The sequence below is a fragment of the Aedes albopictus genome, chromosome 1 (assembly GCF_035046485.1).
Source record: "Aedes albopictus strain Foshan chromosome 1, AalbF5, whole genome shotgun sequence".
NCBI classification, from domain to species: Eukaryota; Metazoa; Arthropoda; class Insecta; order Diptera; family Culicidae; genus Aedes; species Aedes albopictus.
The window spans coordinates 256,063,630-256,085,859 of NC_085136.1; the positions used below are offsets into that span (position 1 = coordinate 256,063,630).

Below are 22,230 nucleotides of genomic sequence, written 5' to 3' on the forward strand. Positions count from 1 at the left end.
CGGTGTCAAGCGTGTAGAAGAAGACTCCCAGCAAATCCAAATGAATATTTCGGGTTCGGTATCCGGAAAGCAGTTTTCGTTGCGGAAAGTCCAAACCGTTGGAGGACTGGAACTTCCACAACAATCCGTCGACTTTAAAGAACTGAGGGCCAGGTATCCATATTTGAACGGACTACCCGTTGAAAGCTTCAGGGATGCAAAACCAGGAATCCTAATCGGTCTGGATCATACAAGGCTGAAGACCACTCTAAAGCTGCGTGAAGGTCGAGAGCACGAGCCAGTAGCGGCGAAAACCAGACTCGGCTGGGTGATATACGGGCGTTCCGGAGATGCGGCAAATACTTCATCGCAGCACGTTCTTCACATTGGTACTCGAAAAAGAGATGACGATCTGCACGAGCTAGTAAAGAGCTTTTTCTCCATGGAAAGTGTGGGAGTTTCCATTGACCAAGTTAAGGAGTCAGCCGAAGATCAACGAGCGAGAGATATCCTCCAGTCAACCACAAGAAGGACTGAAAATGGGAGATTCGAGACTGGTCTTCTGTGGAAGTTCGACGACGTAGAGTTTCCGAACAGCAAACCTATGGCTGAGCGGAGGCTGTAGTGCCTGGAAAATCGCTTGCTCAAATCACCTCATCTGTATACCAATGTTCGCCAGCAAATAGCCGATTATGTATCCAAAGGATACGCGCACAAGGCGACTGGACAAGAAATAGCCGAGATGAATCCGAAGCGTACCTGGTTTCTTCCGTTGGGTATTGTCGTGAATCCGAAGAAGCCGGACAAGGTGAGAGTTGTGTGGGACGCAGCTGCATCCGTCCAGGGAGTGTCTTTGAACTCTGTCCTTCTAAAAGGGCCAGATCTGATGACGTCGCTGCAGACAGTTTTAGGCCGCTATCGCCAAAGGGAAATCGCTATAAGTGGCGATATAATGGAAATGTTCCACCAGGTGCTCATTTCCCGACAAGACCGTTCAGCCCAGTGGTTCCTGTGGAGGGATTACCCGTCCGAGTCGATTCAGGTGTACGTGATGGATGTCGCCATATTCGGGGCAACTTGTTCCCCGAGTTCGACACAATACGTGAAGAATTTGAATGCAGGGGAATATTCCGCCGAGTTCCCGAGAGCGTCCGAAGCCATTCAAGATAATCATTATGTCGACGACTACCTGGACAGCGTCGACACGATCCAGGAGGCGGTGCAGTTGGCGCTGGAGGTTAAAGCGGTGCACGAAAAGGCGGGATTCCTGATTCGGCATTGGATGTCGAACTCGCCGGAGGTGCTACAGAGAATTGGAGAGCAAAACACGAAGGCGGTAAAAAGTTTCACCATGGATAAAGGCAGCAATGTGGTGATTCCCAGTTGTGCATTTGGACGAGTCGGACGTGTGCTCCGTATCTCACCACGCGATAGACCTCGTATAAGTGGAGTTTTTTCCCCCGCAAGTGCGGAAGGTTTTTTATATCGTACGTTTTCCTGCTTGTGCGAAGTGTAGTGTCGCAAGGTGGTATCCAGCGCAACCCGGGAAGCGAGGTGCTTGCATCATCGTACATCAAAGAAGAAGCATCGCATCCAAGAAAGTCATCTTTATCGCCATCATCAGCCCCTCCGTCATCGAAGAGGACGACGGCGACGGGTGCGAAGGCAGACGCGACGGACAGCTTTACCATCGACCTGCCTGTGATAAATATCTACCTGCTTCGGTCAGATAAGTATCACTCTTTCGATACACTCTTTTGTCCGCCCAATTTGTTTTGATCGCTTTTGTCTATTGTATCCCCAGTCCACATTCGACCACGTGTTTTTTTTTTTGACATCCATAACAGTGGTTCCCAAACTACTGTATACGGGTAAGGGTGTACAAACTGTAAATAACGGACCATTTTTTTTTTGTTTTTTTTTTATTAGCTATTTTTTCTTTTTTTTTCAATACCGTTTTTTTGCATCCTACAGGGTGCACTAAAATAAACATAAGAATTGAATTCGTATATTATTAGTACAAGTTTTTTTTTTTTTTTTTGCTTTATTTTTTTTTTTCTATATATTATTAACATTGTTTGGTTTACAAACCAAACAGTTGTCGTCCTAAGGAAGAAAGTGCACTGTAAATACTTTAGGGTTTTTCTCTTCCTCTTTTGCACTTTTGAGTTATTTTCCATAAATTTGTTTCCACATGGACGATTCGATTGGAGGCGAAACGCCTCCTAATGATATCATTGCTCGTACGCGGTTTTATCAGCCATCTTCGCCTGGACCTTGGGTTGTCTATTTCCGGCGCAAATGCAAACCATTGAATATGCTTTCGATTTCTCGAGAGCTGACGCGTAAGTATCCTGGGACCGTTATTCACCAAGTGAAAGCATCCAAGCTGCGTGTTACCGCACCTAGCTACAAAGCAGCAAATGAAATTGCTCAACACGAAGCGTTTACTGTTGAATACGCCGTCTATGTGCCAGCACGAGAAGTGGAGGTGGAGGGGAAGATCCTCGACGAAATGCTGACATGTGAGGACATCAAGACCGGCTTTGGTCGATTCAAAAATAGGTCAATTCCTGATGTGGCTATCCTAGACTGTAAACGCTTATCTAAGGTTTCCATGGAAGGAAATAAAAAGGTGTACTCGCCTTCAGCGTTTTTTCGAGTGACTTTTCCAGGTTCCGTCCTCCCGGAATTTGTTGTAATTGATGGTGGTTTTTACCCAGTGCATCTTTTTAGGCCGAAGGTTTTTAATTGTACCAAATGCAAGCAGTTTGGTCACAGTGATAGCTTTTGCGACAACAAGCCCCGTTGTGGCAAATGCAACCAAGCTCATTTGGAGGACTCTTGCACACAGGAAGCGGAAAAATGTAGCTACTGTGGCGGAGATCCACACGACTTGCAAGTTTGCCCGGCTTACAAAAGACGCATTCGGAATGAGAGTCGCTCTATTATAAGGCGCTCCAAGCAGACCTATGCGGAGATGGTGAAATCTTTTAAAACACCAGATTCCGTGTCTGAATCAGCTGTCCCAGTTGAAAATCCCTATCAGGAGTTGTCTTCCGATGATCAGGACGATGGCGAAACTGATGAGGGTGGATCTCTTTCGGAGGTACACGCACCTGGAAAAAGGAAGTCGTCATCTTCCCCGGGATTGCGCCGAAAGGTCTTTTTGAAGTCTTCCCTCAAAAGTTTGCCTAATGTCAAAGGGGACGGGGTAAACTTAAAAACTCCGAAGAATCAGGTTCCTCTAGCTTCAGATCCATGTTGTAGCAAGAACCTGTCACCCCCGTCTCCGCCTGTTAAATACACTTCAAAGAGAAATAATCGACAAGGTAGCAAGAAAAAAGCTACCAAAGTTCCTCGCAATTCAAGCAAGCCTCCTAGACCCAAGCGAGGACTGTTTACTTTTAGGGTTCTCGTGGATCGCTTATATAATGCCCTCAGCCTTCCAGAAACATTAAGAGGCATTATTGATATGTTTATACCTACAGTAGAAGAATATTTTCGGAATCTGACACAATCATGGCCCCTCCTTGCTGCGATCATATCTTTCGATGGATAATTCATCAAGTGAGGTACAAGATATGATCACTGTGCTACAGTGGAACTGTCATAGTCTAAAACCTAAATTAGACCAGTTTAAGTTTTTGATTCACAACTCTGATTGTGATATATTTGCCCTTTGTGAAACATGGCTTTCTTCTGAAGATGAACTCAACTTCCACGATTTTAACATTATACGCCAGGATAGAGATGACCATTATGGGGGAGTTCTTTTGGGGATCAAAAAGACTTACTCATTTTATAGAATTCCAATCGCGACTCATCCTGGCGTAGAAATCGTCGCTTGCCAAATAAACGTAAAGGGTAAAGAACTTTGCGTAGCTTCCGTTTACATTCCTCCAAGAATTTCAATTAACCGCCGTCATCTTTGGAATGCGGTTTCTGCACTATCACATCCAGTTTTAATTCTGGGTGATATGAACGCGCATGGTACAGGGTGGGGCGAACCATATGACGATAATAGAGCGGCCGTTTTCTATGATTTGTGCGACGATTTCAATTTGAACATTTTTAATACAGGTGAAGTGACACGTATTGCATCTGACGGCAAAGAAAGTCGTCTCGACCTATCACTGGGGTCAAGTTCACTATCATTCGATTGCTTGTGGAAGGTAATCGAGGATCCTCATGGTAGTGATCACTTACCCATTATAACCACCATAAAGCATAATAGTGAAAGGTCAGACCATCCAATTCAGGTTCCTTTTGACCTCACAAGGAATATCGATTGGCAAAAGTATGCAGAAGCGGTATCTTTTGGCATCGAATCATTCAATCCCCTCCCACCTTTGGATGAGTATCGATTCCTGTCTGAACTGATATATAAGAGTGCATTAGAATCACAAAAACGACGTGTTCCAAGTGCAACCTTCAAAAGAAGACCAGCCACACTAGGCTGGGATGATGATTGCACCCAGTTGTATCTTAAAAAATCGGATGCTTTCAAAACTTTTCGTAGGCACGGTACCTCAGATCTTTATCAAGAGTACGCAAAGCTCGAAAGACAGTTGAGAAACCTGCTGAAAGCGAAGAAGCGTAGTTATTGGCGACACTTCATTGAGGGTCTCTCAAGAGAAACTTCAATGACAACGCTTTGGAGAGTGGCTCGCAACATGCGAAACCGCTCTTCTTCTAATGAGAGTGACGAATACTCCAACCGTTGGATATTCAGCTTCGCGAAAAAGGTCTGCCCAGACTCAGTCCCAGCACAACCGATTTCTTGGGAAACATCCTCAGGAGACGGTTCTCTGGACAGACCCTTCACTATGCTGGAATTTTCTATGGCTCTTCTTTCATCAAACAATTCCGCTCCGGGACGCGATATGATCAAGTTCAATCTTCTAAAGAATCTCCCAGATATCGCGAAAAGACGATTACTGGACCTGTTCAACTCATTCATGGAGAACAACATCGTTCCGCATGAATGGAGACAGGTCAAAGTAATAGCTATTCAAAAGCCTGGTAAACCAGCGTCTGATCATAATTCATACCGTCCAATTGCTATGTTATCATGTTTAAGGAAATTGTTGGAAAAAATGATCCTATCACGACTCGACCATTGGGTCGAATCGAATAATTTGCTTTCAAATACACAGTTCGGGTTTCGCAAGGGCAAAGGAACAAACGATTGTCTAGCGTTGCTTTCAACAGATATTCAACTGGCCTTTGCGGAAAAGGAGCAACTGGCTTCAGTTTTCTTGGATATTAAGGGCGCCTTTGATTCAGTTTCCATAGGAATATTGTCAGAAAAACTGCACAATAGTGGACTTCCAGGAATTTTAAATAATTTCTTGTATAATTTGTTGTCAGAAAAACATATGAGTTTCAATCTCGGACAACTGACTACTTCCAGAATTAGTTACATGGGCCTACCCCAAGGCTCATGTTTAAGTCCCTTGCTTTATAATTTTTACGTGAAAGACATTGATAGTTGCTTGGAAGGACAATGCACGCTAAGACAACTTGCAGATGATGCTGTGGTTTCTCTAAAAGGCCCACAGGCAGAAATGTTGCAAAGACCATTGCAAAATTCTCTAAATAATCTGTCAATCTGGGCAAGAGATTTAGGGATCGAGTTTGCTCCGCAAAAAACTCAATTGGTTGTGTTTTCTTTTGGGAATAGAAATCGACCAATCTTTGACTTCGAAATACCTTGGGGTCTGGTTTGATTCAAAAGGCACTTGGGGTACCCAAATCAAGTATTTGGTGCAAAAATGTCAACAAAGGATCAATTTTCTACGCACAATTACCGGAACATGGTGGGGTGCTCACCCGGAAGACCTCATAAAACTTTACAAAACGACTATTCTCTCTGTTATTGAGTATGGCTCTTTCTGCTTCCACTCAGCAGCAAACTGCCACCTAATGAAGCTGGAACGAATTCAATATCGTTGTTTGCGTATTGCCCTCGGTTGCATGCACTCAACGCATAATGCGAGCCTAGAGGTCCTGGCAGGGGTGAAACCTCTCCAGAACCGATTCTGGGAGCTCTCGTTAAGGTTACTTATCAAGTGTGGAGTGAGCAACACACTTGTTATTGAAAACTTCGAAGAAATGCTCAATCTGAACACTCAGTCAAAATTCATGAGAATCTATCTTTTCTACATGTCATCTGATATAAGCCTCCCAGGTTATAATCCTCCTCGTGTACACTTCACTAGTGACAGTTCCTCTGTTAAATACGATCTGTCCATGAAACAAGCTATTCATGGAATACCAGATCAACTTCGATGTATATCTATTCCTCGCATTTTTAACGAAAAGTACCAAAATGTCAATTCCTGTAAGAGATTCTTCACTGATGGGTCTCGCATAAATGGATCCACTGGTTTCGGTGTCTTCAATGAAAATTTCACTGCCTTCCGCAAACTTCAGGAACCTTGTTCGGTTTATGTTGCTGAGCTGGCAGCAATCAACTTCGCTTTGGGGATGATTTCCAACATGCCCGTAGACCATTTCTTCATCTTCTCGGATAGCCTTAGTTCGATTGAGGCACTCCGGTCGATGAAACCTGTAAAACATTCATCTTACTTTCTTACAAAAATAAGGGAGCAGATGGGTGCACTGGTCGAAAGATCATACAAGATTACCTTTGTATGGGTCCCCTCACATTGCTCAATTTATGGCAATGAGAAGGCGGACTCTCTCGCAAAGGTGGGCGCACAGGAAGGTGAGATCTATGATAGAAGAATTTCACATGATGAATTTTTCCATTTTGTTCGCCAGAGTTCTCTTCAAAGTTGGCAAAATGATTGGCGAGATGGCCAGCTGGGACGGTGGTTACATTCCATTATTCCTAATGTTTCTTTGCGAGTGTGGTGGTATGGTTTGGATGTAAGTCGCAATTTTATTCGCGTGATGTCAAGACTTATGTCCAACCATTACTCGCTAGACGCGCATTTACACAGGATTAACCTCGCGTTGAGCAATGTTTGTACTAAGTGCGGTTCCGGTTATGATGACATCGACCACGTAGTTTGGCAATGCCCGGATAATGACGCCTCCAGAGCGCTACTATTGGATACCCTTGAGGCCCGAGGTAGACAACCCTTTGTTCTTGTGAGAGATGTGTTGGGGACCCGCGATGTCACATACATGGGATGTATTTTCGACTTTCTTCGCTCTGCTGGTATAAAAGTTTAATTCGCTTGTGTTTTCTTCTCCAGTTTTTTTTGCTCTGTTTTGTCCTCTTTGTGTTACCAAGCTGCTCCTGGCCGTCCGGAAGACCAAGTCCCAGAACAAGTTGGTACCAACACCACAAGGCACCGAATACGCTAGCAAGATGCGATTCACCACCGGATGAGCGGCAGTGAAACCTTTGACCCAATCCTTACCCTGTCCATCCCTCAAAATGTGACCTTCTAACCTCGAGCTGCCACGAGTACCCTGGCTTCCACCCATTACTAACAGATATCATTAAAAAGTTATTACTCTGTATAATGTATACTATTAAGTACAAAGAAAGATCCTCGGCTCCGTAAAGCGTTATACGCGATTGAGCCCCAAATAAATGAACTAGATAAAAAAAAAAAAAAAAAAAAAGGCAGCAATGTAGAACGCGTTTTGGGAATGGTTTGGCGGCCGCAGGAGGACATCTTCGTATTCTCTTTGACGCTGCGCGAGGACTTACGACACCTAATCGATGGACTAATAGTCCCTACAAAACGCCAACTGTTGAGCCTTGTTATGAGTGTGTTAGATCCGTTGGGATTGGTCGCACCGTTCGTGGTACACGGAAAAACGATCGTCCAGGATGTGTGGAGGTCAGGTATAGGCTGGGATGAGCAACTGCCGGCCGACATAGTTCCCAAATGGGAACAGTACATTTCGCTACTCGAGAAGCTGGATAGCGTGCGAATACCTAGATGTTACTTTCCGGGATACAGTCTGGGAGCATACGAATCGATGCAACTACATGTATTTGTAGACGCAAGCAGTGCGGCTTATGCTGCCGTAGCCTATTTCCGGATCGTGGATGATGGAGTAGTACGTTGCAGTCTCGTCTCTGCCAAAACCAAGGTTGCTCCGATGAAGCTGCTGTCAATTCCCAGGTTAGAACTCCAAGCGGCAGTGATAGGAACACGGCTTATGAAGTCCATCTTGTCAAGTCATACGTTGCAGATAACGCGCAAGGTCATTTGGAGCGACTCATCAACGGTTCTAAATTGGATCCGATATGACCCTCGAAAATATCGTCAGTACGTGGCGATCCGCATAACTGAGATCCTGGATGAAACAGATGTTGCAGATTGGAGAAAAGTGCCGTCAAGGATGAATGTGGCCGACGAAGCAACTAAATGGGGGAACGGTCCTTGTTTCGATCAAGAAAGTAGATGGTATAAAGCTCCCGAGTTCCTGTACAAACCTGAATGTGACTGGCCAGACGAAGTGATTCAACAAACTACGGCGGAGGAGTTGAAGGTAGTTTCGATGCACCAGGTGGTTCCAGTGGAGCAGGTCATCGACTTCACACGGTTTTCGAGGTGGGAGAAGCTTACTGGTACGTTGACGGTCGTCCTGCGGTTCGGCAAGAGGAAAGCGGAAACTAGAACGAACAATCCAAGTAGTGAATCAGTGAGGTATGCTGAAACAGTCATGGTTAGGCTGATCCAGATGGGCAGATATGCTGAGGAGTATCGGGTTCTTCAAAGGAATCAGCAACTTCAAGCAGGAGAACGTCAGCTAGTGGACAGAAGCAGTTGCCTATCCAAGCTATCACCATTTTTAGATCCTGATGGAGTAATCCGCATGGGATCTCGTATTAGTTATGCTGAATGTGTTCCGTACGAGGCCAAATTTCCAGCCATCTTACCCAAGGACCATTACGTTACACATCTGGTACTCAACTGGTTTAACAGGAAATATGGACACGCCAACAACGAAACCATTGTTAACGAGGTACGGCAGAGATTCCACGTCTCTGAGCTACGGACAGCTGTCAAAAAGGTCGCAAGAAGCTGTAACTGGTGCAAGGTGTACAAGTCCAAGCCAAAGGTGCCACCCATGGCACCTCTACCGGATGCTCGCATTACACCATATGTAAGAGCCTTTTCCTTCACTGGCCTGGACTATTTTGGACCCATTACCGTACGGTTTGGACGTGGTACCGCTAAAAGATGGGTGGCTCTGTTTACCTGTTTGGGCACCCGAGCAGTCCACCTAGAAGTCGCTTACTCGCTGTCGACGGAATCTTGTAAAATGGCCATACGTAGGTTCATCTCTCGTCGAGGCGCGCCGCAAGAGATCTACTCAGATCAAGGCACCAACTTCCAGGGAGCGAATGCAGAATTGAAGATGCTGATGACCACCACAAACCGTCATCTAGCGCAGACTTTCACCAATGCAAAAACGCAATGGAAGTTTAATCCACCATACGCCCCCCATATGGGTGGAATATGGGAAAGACTGGTGCGTTCAGTCAAAGCAGGCTTATCCAACATGGCATTGCCGAAGAATCCGGATGAGGAGACGTTGGTTACCGCAATAGTGGAAGTGGAATCAATCGTCAACTCGCGTCCCTTGACCTATCTGCCTATTGACAGTCAGGAGAGCGAGGCTTTGACGCCAAACCATTTCCTGCTACTGAGCTCGAACGGAGTAGTGCAGCCAGCAGTACGACCCACGGAAGAAGGCGCAGCATTACGGACGAACTGGAAGCATATCCAAGTCATGCTGGACAGATTTTGGACCCGATGGATTCGGGAATACTTGCCCGTTATAGCCCGACAACCGAAATGGTTCGACAAGGTTACGCCGATCAACGTTGGAGATCTGGTCATCGTTGTGAACGACGGGATTCGAAACAGTTGAACTCGAGGAAAGATTCTACGTGTCTATCCGGGACGGGATGGACAAGTTCGTTCTGCAGATGTTCAGACGGTAGCAGGAGTCTTGCGGAGACCTGCAACGAAGCTCGCTGTTCTAGATGTTGCCAAGGATAAAGTATAGCTTGAGGAGACCTTAAGCAATACGAGCGGGGGCGTGTTGGCAACCCGGACCAGCGCGTTCGGTACCTGCGGTTCAGTACCGCCCGCCCGCTACTATAATTGTCGGTGACAACGATAGGGGGCTACGATAGGGAGAAACGTCACTCTTAATTGTCATTAAAAGCAAACACGAAAAGTGCTAAATCACGGACAGCTAGTTGATTTGTTCCAAATAAATTTCTTAAATTCCTAAATTTGTTACTATCTACTTTGGGTGAATTAATTTGTAAGTATTCTAAATTATGATCTAAATTGTTTCCTAAATAAATTTGTTATTCTAACACCTTAAAACTATAGCACAAACAAATATTGGAATACACTATTGATACACAAAGAACGGATGAATTGTACATGCAGGACTATCAAATGTAAGTAACCTAATATTGTAAAACACATACAAAAATTAACAAAATAAAACGATTTCAGCTTAAAGCTAACCTAGAAAAATAAGTACGGGTTTGACTAAAAGAGGTCCGAAAACTTCGTCCGCTCCGGGTATCAACACCGATTTAAAACTTATGAACAAGTGATGTATGGGCACGTTGTATTCGCGGCATTTCTACAACACCTAGCGGATGGCGAAGCGTGTTAACTGTTCACCCATGAATCCAGCCAGCCTGATATTGCCCCACAAACTCTCTTACAATCGGGGAGTCGACAAGAAGAGCGTCCAACATAGATCTGGTCACACGATCAAGTGATGTCAAAGACTCGCCAGCTAAGAGTTGTGTGCTTTGCTGGTAGTGCAGCCTGGGCGCACTTGCCTTTCTGGCTTCAGCTAGATTGAGGAGGTTCGACCCGAGCGTCTGCTCACCAAGGAGGTGCGGCTCAAACAGCGTCTGTTCTGGCATCCAGTGGCTAAGTAAGAAACGTTGCATCACGCCCAGCTAGATCCAAGATGGTAACCCCATCAGCAAGGTCATCGCATTGTTGGTTGGGACCTGTTTGTTTCAGGTTGGGACGCTAAACAGAACTGGCACGATGGCCCTTCGGCGAGACAGGAGTGTTGGCGTAGGCCCAATAACCCACCCGTAAAAATCCCCATAGCGAATAACATAGGAGAAAATACGACTCGATACTATCGGCAAAGACCCACGCGACGAAAAAAGGACTACGATTGGAAACTTGGAACATGGAATTGTAAGTCCCTTGGTTTCGCAGGCTGTGACAGGATAATCTACGACAAACTACGGATTCGTAAATTTTGCAGTCTCCCTTGGTATGGTAGTCCGAGGACCTTCTTCCCCCGCAAAGATATCCACAAAGCCACCTGGAGATCACCCGACCATCAAACAGAAAACCAAATCGACGACGTTCTAATCGACGGTAAATTCTCCTCGGATGTAACCAATGTCCGCACATACCGCAGTGCGAGTATAGATTCGGATCACTACTTAGTCGCTGTATGCACGCGCTCAAAAATGTCGACAGCTATTACCAGGCGTCGAAGTCGAACACCATGGCTCAACATCGAGCAGCTGCGTAACGAAGAAGTGGCTCAAGACTACGCGCAGCAGTTAGCAGTGGCCTTACCAACGGAAGAGCAGCTTGGCGCGGCTACACTTGATGATGGCTGGTGGGACATCCGATCCGCCATAGGTAGTACCTCGGCTACAGCACTAGGATTCGCGACTCCGAATCGCAGAAACGACTGGTATGATTGCGAATGTGAATTGTTGGAAAACGAGAAGAATACGGACGAGAGCGAATGAGGCACGTTACAGACAGGCGCGGAACAGGCAGAACTCAGTCTTCCGGATGAAGAAGCGCCAACAGGAAGAACGAGATCGCGAAGCGATGGAAGAGCTGTACCGCGCTAAGGACACACGAAAGTTCTACGAGAAGCTGAACCGCTCGCGCAGAGGCTTTGTGCCACAAGCCGACATGTGCCGAAATAATCACGGGAATATTCTCACGAGCGAGTGTGTGGTGGTCGAACGGTGTCGGCAGCAATACGATGAGCACCTCAATGGCGACGTTGCAAGCACCGAAGGTGGCGTGGTAACAGATCTAGAAGTAGGTGCAAGACGAAAGGCTTTCGGCTCCTAAGACATTATTGAGAAGGAGGTTAGCCGGTTGAAAACAACAAACCCGCTGGGGCAGATGAGCTACCAAGCGAGCTTCTAAAATACGGTGGAGAAGCACTGGTGAGATCACTACACTGGGTCATTACCAAGATTTGGGAGGAGGAAGTATTGCCGGAGGAGTGGATGGAAGGTATCGTGTGTCCCATCTACAAAATGGGCGACAAGTTGGATTGCGGGAACTATCGCACGATCACACTACTGAGCGTTGCCTACAAGACCAGTAAACGTACATCCGACTAAAGAGTGAAGCCAAGCGAATCGGATTAGTCATTAATGTGTCGAAGACAAAGTACATGATGGCAAAGGGCTCCAGGGAGGAATCACCGCACCCGCCATCCCGAATTTATATCGACGCTAATGAAATCGATGCGGTTGAAGAATTCGTGTACATACTTAGGCTCACTGGTGACCGCCGACAACGACACCAGCAGAGAAATTCAGAGGCGCATTGTGGCAGGAAATCGCGCTTACTTTGGACTCCGCAGAACTCTCGAATTAAGTTCGCCGTAACACGAAGTTAACTATCTACAAAACGCTGATTAGACGGGTAGTCCTCTATGGGCACGAAACATGGACCCTACGTGCAAGGGCCAACGCGTCCTTGGAGTTTTCGAACGGAAGGTATTGCGTACTATTTTCGGCGGAGTGCAGATGTAAAACGGGACTAAGAGAAGGCGAATGAACCATGAGCTGCATCAGCTGCTGAGCACGTTTAACCCTTTATAAGGCAGTGGCAACTATATTGCCACCTACTGTTTGTATTTTTTTTCTGTTTTATAACAATTTATTTCGAACTTTTTTTTTTGGTTTACGCAAAATTAGGACTACTAACAACGCCTGGTATTTTTTTGGTACTAAACAAAGCTTTAACAATAATTTAGGAGCCATTTGTAGTCTCAAAAATGGCTAATTTTGACCGCGTGAAGAAAATTAGCTCAAACTTTTTGTAAAATTATAGATTTGGTAAATATTTTAAGATATAATCAAATTCTAGGTTGACATGAGCTGAACTACGCAGTTTATACTATGGGTTAAGCCCCAACCCACTCTAAAATCTCTTTTCCGGCTTTTTGCCGAAGTCAAAAGAAGAAAAGTACCCTAAACGAGCAGTGGCAAGAATATTGCCACCAGCGCTGGTGGCCTAAACGGGCAGTGGCAACTATATTGCCACCTCAAAAGCTCGTTTTTGGGGTCAACGGGCAGTGGCAACTATATTGCCACCAGCGTTTTTGGCCTAAACGGGCAGTGGCAACTATATTGCCACCTAGATTTTTGAGAGTTTCTTTTAAATAAAAATTGATTTGTATATGTAATCATGTATATAATTTGCATAATAGTATGCGATGATAACTCTTCTAGTTTTCTCGACCTTATAAGGGGTTAAGAGATTAAGGGGCTGTCTATTAATTACGTAAGGGTTTATGGAGGGAGGGGGGGGTTTGAGAAATCTTACGCGCCATAAAAAACTACTTGGGTTCTCATACAAAAAGTCTTACAAGGGGGGTGGGGGTGTCGAAAAATCATGAAATCCTATCGTGGTCTGAATTTTACATGCATTACGACGTTTACTCGACGTTATTGGCTGCTACTCATAGGAATTAATACACATTTAAAAGATTCTAATTTTCTGCTCTGTGCTAAAAAACGCCAACGACTGTTTTAGAGTTACGGCTTTAGCTGTCGCCCCAAGGGTACTCTCATTATTAAATTTTAATATATGTACGCGTTTTAAATTTAAATCCATCTGTAGTTTATTTGTTTAACAATTTCATTACGCTATTTCAACTTATATAACTCTAATTTAATCACGGAGCACTCAACCGCCGAACACGGTTCCATTCCTCGGGCCATTCAGATCGGCTGATGTACCTGGAAATCACATAAAATCACAGAAAGAAAAAACATCAAGATCGATCAGATTCGCACAGTCACACATAGAAAACAATTTTCGCGCTATACTCAGTACATTCGGACAGTTGTCCCTGCAGCTGCGCCACGTAGTCATCGTACTGGGCTTGGAAGAAATTTCCCGCCCACAGATTCGTCAGGCCATACTTCTGGGCAAAGTTTCGGGTGGAGAAGTACCGCCTCGGATTCCGACAGCGATTCGACAGGCGCACTTCCGTTGTGAAGTTCAGACGGTTCTCGTGTTCGTAAAGGAGAAACACGAATCTATGCATTCCGCTTCCCTTGGGCGGAACAGCCCCAACGTACTCCACCAAGGTCTCCGCCCGATCCAGATCGTTGCCTTGAATGTTACCGACGACCCAGTGCACGAACTCCCGATCCCTCGGATCATCCCGGCTCGGTGTGTCCGGATCAGTCATGAGCAACGTGTAGAATGATCGCTCGTTCGTGTTGAAACTGAGCGACGGAACGGTTCGGGTTTGCGTCGGAGTTAACCGATTGCCTCCTTCGGCTTCGCGACCACTTTTGTACGCGACTCGCAGCCAACAGTCCGGCGCTTCGTCCACCACGTCCGGAACGATCTCATTCGACGCGAAAGATCGATAGATGTGGGCATCGTTCAGTATCTCCGATCCGCGAATCTGTATCAACAGCACCGCCAGCAGTGATGCAATAGCCGCAATTAACCGTAACATTGTCCCCTTGGGTACACGTGTTCGAGTTCGACGACAGCGTGGTAATGAACGTTTTGCGCGCGCGATCGCGAATTCGATACTCACTACTAACCAGTTTCACCGATCGTTAAGAACTAACACGCGTCGCCGCGATGGTGGCTTTCTTTTAAAGGCCGCGATCTGGCGTGCGCCAGATCACAAGATTCATATGGTTGCAGCTTGTCTGGGTCCCGCCAAGAAGGGATCCAAAACTGGTTCTAACCTAAAACGGTTGCTTAGGAGTTTTTCTCAATCGCAACCCACTGTACTGCCACTCTTAACGTCTTGGAGTTGGACCATTTGCGGAAAACTTTGCAACCAATCAGAAGGAAAAACAATGTTACGCGCTACACATTGGAATGGGTGTCGGAGCTGGGCAGGTTTATTTGGTTTCAGTCAATCTTAGCAAGCGGGTAGCCGAACACAGTAAGCCACCTCTGCCGTACATCGGGTAAGCAAGACCGTGGTCGATGGTATGCTTTCTGAAAGTAGCAAAGCAGGCGCCTCTTCTAGACTTGACTTGGACGCGTGTGTAGAACATGCTGTCACCTCGGAAAATGTGGTCGGTCATTGATCGGTGCTGTAGGAGACACGTTTTGTATTTAATTATCTAACTACTGGTCTGGTACTGATCACGGTTGGGATGGAGGGTAGCCATTAATGATGGTTAACGCAAGTACCATACCAGAAGCTGATCCAAAGTTAAGGACAGACTATATTACTCTAGTGGCAAGATCATGTGGAGCAACACTGAGAATTTCCGACTAACACATTCTATCTTTGATCGTCGAAAATTGATACAATACATCCGCTAAAACTGGGTCACCATCGGGCAATATTGTTTCAATTTGGCGGTGTAATGGAACCACACATTTGTAAAAAAAAAAACGATAGCAATCCGAATAAATTCTGAGCAACTCTGTAATAAAAATTATAATAACTTGCTGCCTTTTTCCAACTTACTTAAGGCTGCCGTTCTCACAAGTTCCTAACTCATGCTTCCACGGGTTAAGCAATGACAAAGACCGCCAGCTAAGAGAAGTGAGCTAGATTGAGGAAGTACGACCCGAGCATCTCATCACCAAGGAGGTTCGGCACAAACACTGGCATCTAGCGGCAGGATCCATCGGAAGCTATACCAAAGGCGGCGGCCCACCACGGTGCATAGGGGACCTCAGACCAAAAACCTACTGTTCTTGAAACCCAAAAAACCGTTGCCGAAACCGAAAATGAAAGATTACGAACTGATTCAACGACAACGACTTTTAGTGCAACGGACATGAATTGAAACTTGCAATGTTTTAACCATAGCTCAGCAGGGTAAACTGGCACAACTAGTCAATGAGGCATGCCGTATGATCCTAGGATTGAGCGAAGTCCGTTGGCCGAACTTTGGAGAACACAGGTTGGCGTCGGGTCAAATTTTGCTATACTCTGGCCTACGAGGTGAACACGCTCCTCGCCACCGTGGAGTTGGTTTCCTGCTCATCGCTCACGCCCACGCAGCGCTCACGAAGTGGGAACCTATTAAGGCCGGAACAAATCTCATTTTCTTCTTTTGTCACTTTGCTCGCTGACTCGTCAAGGGGGGGGGATAATAAATAATAAATGTATTTGATGCAAATTCACCCAAACTATTAGGCAAAATCGTAAAACTCATCGGATTTGATAAGAAATTTTCTCGACAGCTCTAATTTCAGTTCAAAATTTTTGGATTTTTGTATAATTTATTTGTATCCCCCCTCAAAATGTCGAATCCCGACCATAATTTTCGGTGGTGACATTAGAGAAAATCGAAATTTGTGTCAGCCTAATGAGAGGATAATTGTAGCCAGATTCAGAACACTAAGGGCCAGAATCACAATCTAGCGGAACTAAATTATTTTTTTGTAATTACGTTGCAAAAAGTTTCACTTTTCAATTGCCTTAAGTGTGCAAAAAAGGCCTACTTTTCACTACTGATGCAAGTGTGCCGAAAAGTACTACTTTTCGGCACTCTTAAGAGTGCTGAAAAGTAGCACTTTTCGGCACCTTTGCCTGCTCACACTTTTAACAAACTTCCGTGTCTTTCGTAGATTCAGCTACTTGCCTACACATCAATGGACCAGCTGGAAGCCCAATTTAGTCGATTTTTATTCCCAACCGAACTGCAAATCGGGTGAAAAGGAAGCTGCTGAAGCTACTTTTCCGACTTTTGCCAAACCTCACACACTATTGTTTGACAATGGGGTCTCGTTCACAGGCTACACCATACCATAGCCTACCTGATCGAAAAAAAACTGCACTGTCGAGGGATGGTCGCACATGGTTCCTCCTGATGCATGTTTGTGTACCGAGAAAGGACCATACTGAATGTGTATTTTTCGTAATTACAAAAAAAAGTTGTATGCAACTCGTTACAAAACTCGATTTTTTCAGCACTCGTCATATTTATCCAACTCGGCAAGCCTCGTTGGATAAATGTACGACTCGTGCTGAAAAAATCATCATTTTGCAACTTGTTGCATAAATAACTATTTCCATAACGAAGCATGCTGTTTTCGACAAAGTTGTTTGACATCAGCAGGGGCATCTATTGCTTAGAACGTAGTAGTTCGCAACTCGTCCGCATTGGTGGCGCCACAAGGGGTAGTCGCTGAGCACATCTTTACTTGCGCCAATTATTTTCAGTGTGCCACCGGGTATTGAATTGTGCCTCAGTGTGCCCCGAAGTGCCACACAGCGTATAAGACGGTGTGCTTGGCACCTCTGGGCTGCAAAACGGTGAGTCGATAAGGAGAGCGTCCAATATAGCTCTGGTCCTCACAAGTTCCTACCTCATGCTTCCACGGGTCAAGCGATGACAAAGACCGCCAGCTAAGAGTTGTGTGCTTAGCTGGTAGTGCAGCCTGGGCACTGTTGTCCTTCTGACTTCAGCTAGACTGAGGAGGTACGATCCGAGTGTCTGTTCACCAAGGAGGTGCGGCTCAAACAGCGTCTGTTCTGGCATCCAGCGGCTGAGTAAGAAACGCTGCACCACGCCCAGCTAGATCCAAGGTGGTAGCCCCATCAGCGTGGTCGTCCCAGTGTTGGTTGGGACGTTAAACAGAACTGGCACGATGGCCCTCCGGCGAGACTGGAGTGTTGGCGTAGGCCCAATAAGCCACCCGTAAAAATCCCCATTGCGAATAACATAGGAGAAAATACGACTCGATACAATCGGCAAAGACCCACGCGACGAAATAAGGACTACGATTGGAAACTTGGAACATGGAATTGCAAGTCACTAGGTTTCGCAGGATGTGACAGGATAATCTACGACGAACTACATCCCCGCAACTTCGACATCGTGGCGTTGCAGGAACTTTGTTGGACTGGACAGAAAGTGTGGAAAAGCGGGCATCGAGCGGCTACCTTCTACCAAAGCTGTGGCACCACCAATGAACTGGGAACAGGATTTATAGTGTTGGGCAAGATGCGACAACGTGTGATCGGGTGGCAGCCGATCAACGCAAGGATGTGCATGTTGAGAGTTAAGGGCCGTTTCTTCAACTACAGCATCATCAACGTCCACTGCCCACACGAAGGGAGACCCGATGACGAGAAAGAAGCGTTCTACGCGCAGTTAGAGCAAACATACGATGGTTGCTCGTCGCGTGAGTTGAAAATCGTTGTCGGCGACATGAACGCGCAGGTAGGAAGGGAGGAAATGTACAGACCGGTAATCGGGCGAAACAGCCTGCACGCCGTATCGAATGATAACGGCCAGCGATGCGTAAACTTTGCAGCCTCCCGTGGTATGGTAGTCCGAAGCACCTTCTTCCCCCGCAAAGATATCCACAAAGCCACCTGGAGATCACCCGACCATCAAACAGAAAACCAAATCGACCACGTTCTAATCGACGGTAAATTCTTCTCGGATATAACCAACGTCCGCACATACCGCAGTGCGAATATAGATTCGGATCACTACTTAGTCGCTGTATGCATGCGCTCAAAACTTTCGACAGTTATCACCACGCGTCGAAGTCGAACGCCGCGGCTCAACATCGAGCAACTTCGTAACGTAGAAGTGGCTCAAGACTACGCGCAGCAGTTAGCAGTGGCCCTACCAACGGAAGAGCAGCTTGGCGCAGCTACACTTGAAGATGGCTGGAGGGACATCCGATCCGCCATAGGTAGTACCTCGGCTACAGCACTAGGCTTCGCGACTCCGAATCACAGAAACGACTGGTACGACGGCGAATGTGAACAGTTGAAAAACGAGAAGAATGCAGCATGGGCGAGAATGCTGCAACACCGTACGAGAGCGAATGAGGCACGTTACAAACAGGCGCGGAACAGGCAGAACTCAGTCTTCCGGATGAAAAAGCGCCAGCAGGAAGAACGAGATCGCGAAGCGATGGAAGAGCTGTACCGCGCCTAAGGACACACGAAAGTTCTACGAGAAGCTGAACCGCTCGCGCAGAGGCTTTGTGCCACAAGCCGACATGTGCCGAGATAATCACGGAAATATTCTCACGAGCGAGCGTGAGGTGGTCGAGAGGTGGCGGCAGCATTACGATGAGCACCTCAATTGCGACGTTGCAAGTACCGAAGGTGGCGTAGTAACAGATCTAGGAGTATGTGCACAGGACGAAAGACTTCCGGCCCCTGACCTTCAAGAGATTGAGGAAGAGGTTGGCCGGTTGAAAAACAACAAAGCCGCTGGAGCAGATCAACTACCAAGCGAGCTTCTAAAATACGGTGGAGAAGCACTGGTGAGAGCACTACACTGGGTCATTACCAAGATTTGGGAGGAGGAAGTATTACCGGAGGAATGGATGGAAGGTATCGTGTGTCCCATCTACAAAAAGGGCGACAAGTTGGATTGCGGGAACTACCGCGCGATCACACTACTGAGCGCTGTCTACAAAATACTCTCTCAAATTTTATGCCGCCGTCTATCACCGATTGCAAGAGAGTTCGTGGGGCAATATCAGGCTGGATTTATGGGTGAACGCGCTACAACGGACCAGATGTTCGCCATCCGCCAGGTGTTGCAGAAATGCCGCGAATACAACGTGCCCACACATCACTTGTTCATCGATTTCAAATCGGCGTATGATACAATCGATCGAGAACAGCTATGGCAGATTATGCACGAATACGGATTCCCGGATAAACTGATACGGTTGATCAAGGCGACGATGGATCGAGTGATGTGCGTAGTTCGAGTATCAGGGACACTCTCGAGTCCCTTCGAATCTCGCAGAGGGTTACGGCAAGGTGATGGTCTTTCGTGCTTGCTGTTCAACATTGCTTTGGAGGGTGTAATAAGAAAAGCGGGGATAAACACGAGTGGGACGATTTTCACGAAGTCCGTTCAGCTGCTTGGTTTCGCCGATGATATTGATATTATTGCTCGTAAATTTGAGACGATGGCGGAAACGTACATCCGACTAAAGAGTGAAGCCAGGCGAATCGGATTAGTCATTAATGTGTCGAAGACAAAGTACATGATGGCAAAGGGCTCCAGGGAGGAATCACCGCGCCCGCCACCCCGAATTCACATCGACGGTGATGAAATCGAGGCGGTTGAAGAATTCGTGTACTTGGGCTCACTGGTGACCGACGACAACGACACCAGCAGAGAAATTCAGAGGCGCATTGTGGCAGGAAATCGTGCCTACTTTGGACTCCGCAGAACCCTACGATCGAATAAAGTTCGCCGTAACACGAAGTTAACCATCTACAAAACGTTGATTAGACCGGTCGTCCTCTATGGGCACGAAACATGGACCCTACGTGCAGAGGACCAACGCGCCCTTGGAGTTTTCGAACGGAAGGTGTTGCGTACCATCTACGGCGGAGTGCAGATGGAAGACGGGACTTGGAGAAGGCGAATGAACCACGAGCTGCATCAGCTGCTGGGAGAACCAACCATCGTCCATACCGCGAAAATCGGGAGGCTACGGTGGGCGGGTCACGTCATCAGGATGTCGGATAGCAACCCGACTAAAATGGTTCTCGAGAGTCATCCGACCGGAACAAGAAGACGTGGAGCGCAGCGAGCTAGGTGGGTCGACCAAGTGGAGGACGATCTGCGGACCCTACGCAGAGTGCGGAACTGGAGGCAAACAGCCATGGACCGAGTGGAATGGAGGCGACTACTATGTACAGCAGAGGCCACCCCGGCCTTAGCCTGACCGGTAAGGTAAGTAAGCTTGGCACCTCTTGGCACAATGTTCCAAGCGACTAGCCCCTTGTGGCGCCACCATCTAACTTCTTTGTTTTACGTCCTAATGACTTGGCATCTTCTTCTTCTTCTTTCTGGTCTCAGGCGCTCGGGCCTGACGGGTATAGGGCCAGTTGCTAAGACTATAGGGTAACCAATATAATTTGGACCCCCATATATTTTGGACCCTCTGGGTCGTATTATCACAACTTACACAGGTTTAATGATGAGATGACGGAAATTTTCAGAATCATTAAATAAGATGGCTCTGCACGGGCAGCAATCATTTCCTCACTGGAAAAATCCTTATTTGCCTTGAAATTATTTTTTTTCCAATCTCGTCATCCGTGCGAGTGTCACATCATGTTTACAAAAAGAGATTGTGGTGCTGAGGAAACTTGCAGATGTAAACAAAAACGTTTATCATTCTAGCGTATTAAATTCGCAAAGTTCGTCTAATCAGCCTTTGTCAATCTAGTAATTAGGATGTGTTCCAGCATATTCAAGCGGTAAATTCTTCCAAAATAGTTTCAAACGAGTTTAAACATCGGGCGTTTTGAGATTTTAGTTTCCATTAAATAAAACTGTTTTTACATTGATTGATGAACTTAAATTTTATTGAAGAAAAAAAAAATAGCTCATTTTACCTTTCTTCTGCTACTTTGAAATAATAACTGAATCGACCATTATTGTAAAATTGAATTTGAACAACTAAAACATAGACTCATTTCAACCTACCTACCATTATTTTGATCGCCACATAAACAGCTGAATTTGTTCTTATTCTGTTATCAACAACTCAAGAATGTCATATTTTGTTATTCACCGATAACAGTTAATTTGGGTCTTATTTTGTTATCAATATCTCAATAATAACTTATATTGTTCTTCAATTTTATCCGCATGCTTTACCATTACTTTGTTATTACAATGCAATGGCAAAATAAGTTATTTTTAAGTTTTTCTGCTACCAAAATTTTGTTATTATTTTTGTTATTTTAACTCTTATTTCAAACAAACAAATAACACATTTTGCCATTCTAACATTCTGTTTTAATGGTAAAATTTGCCATTCTTTTGCCATTAAGCTCTACCCGGGTTTCCGCCCTTCCTTAGAAGCGTCGGTGAAAATCCTTGTTCGTCCTTTGTATGTCCCGTTGAATGCGTAGAGTACGAGTTGTTTGAGTCGTTGTGGATTTGTGTTTCCCTTTGACATTATCAGTCCTTCCAAACTTGGACTGATTGTGACAACGGGGTATTGTGGACATTTTCTTATTATGGGCATTATAGCGTCAAAC

At 45.9% G+C, this 22,230-nt stretch overlaps 2 protein-coding genes across 3 annotated transcripts; one reads left to right on the forward strand and one right to left on the reverse strand.

Moving 5' to 3' along the window:
- The first annotated feature begins 721 nt into the window (after positions 1-721).
- On the forward strand, positions 722-9,852 carry LOC134291574 (uncharacterized). The gene is made up of 2 exons (XM_062859501.1): positions 722-1,315; positions 7,630-9,852. Exons 1-2 carry the CDS (start codon positions 722-724, stop codon positions 9,850-9,852), a joined length of 2,817 nt encoding a protein of 938 aa, XP_062715485.1.
- A 3,664-nt stretch (positions 9,853-13,516) lies between these two features.
- On the reverse strand, positions 13,517-14,846 carry LOC134287343 (protein D3-like). Of its 2 annotated transcripts, none has more exons than XM_062849005.1 (2): positions 14,075-14,846; positions 13,517-13,984 (listed from the first exon to the last, which is right to left on the reverse strand). In XM_062849005.1, the coding sequence occupies exons 1-2, from the start codon at positions 14,716-14,718 to the stop codon at positions 13,921-13,923; spliced, it is 708 nt and encodes a 235-aa protein (XP_062704989.1). In that variant the 5' UTR covers positions 14,719-14,846; the 3' UTR covers positions 13,517-13,920. The 2 variants fall into 2 exon arrangements, with proteins under 2 accessions (XP_062704989.1, XP_062704991.1); XM_062849007.1 differs by having other exon boundaries at positions 13,524-13,984; positions 14,082-14,846.
- Positions 14,847-22,230: the final 7,384 nt, after the last annotated feature.

Excerpts from the sequence above, each read along its gene's own strand:
- LOC134291574 (XM_062859501.1), top strand. The coding sequence starts at position 722 with ATGAATCCGAAGCGTACCTGGTTTCTTCCGTTGGGTATTGTCGTGAAT. Across the intron at positions 1,316-7,629 it reads GAGAGCAAAACACGAAGGCG|GAGGACATCTTCGTATTCTC; the intron begins GTAAAAAGTTTC and ends TGGCGGCCGCAG.
- LOC134287343 (XM_062849005.1), bottom strand. The coding sequence starts at position 14,718 with ATGTTACGGTTAATTGCGGCTATTGCATCACTGCTGGCGGTGCTGTTG. Across the intron at positions 13,985-14,074 it reads CAACTGTCCGAATGTACTGA|GTACATCAGCCGATCTGAAT; the intron begins GTATAGCGCGAA and ends TGTGATTTCCAG.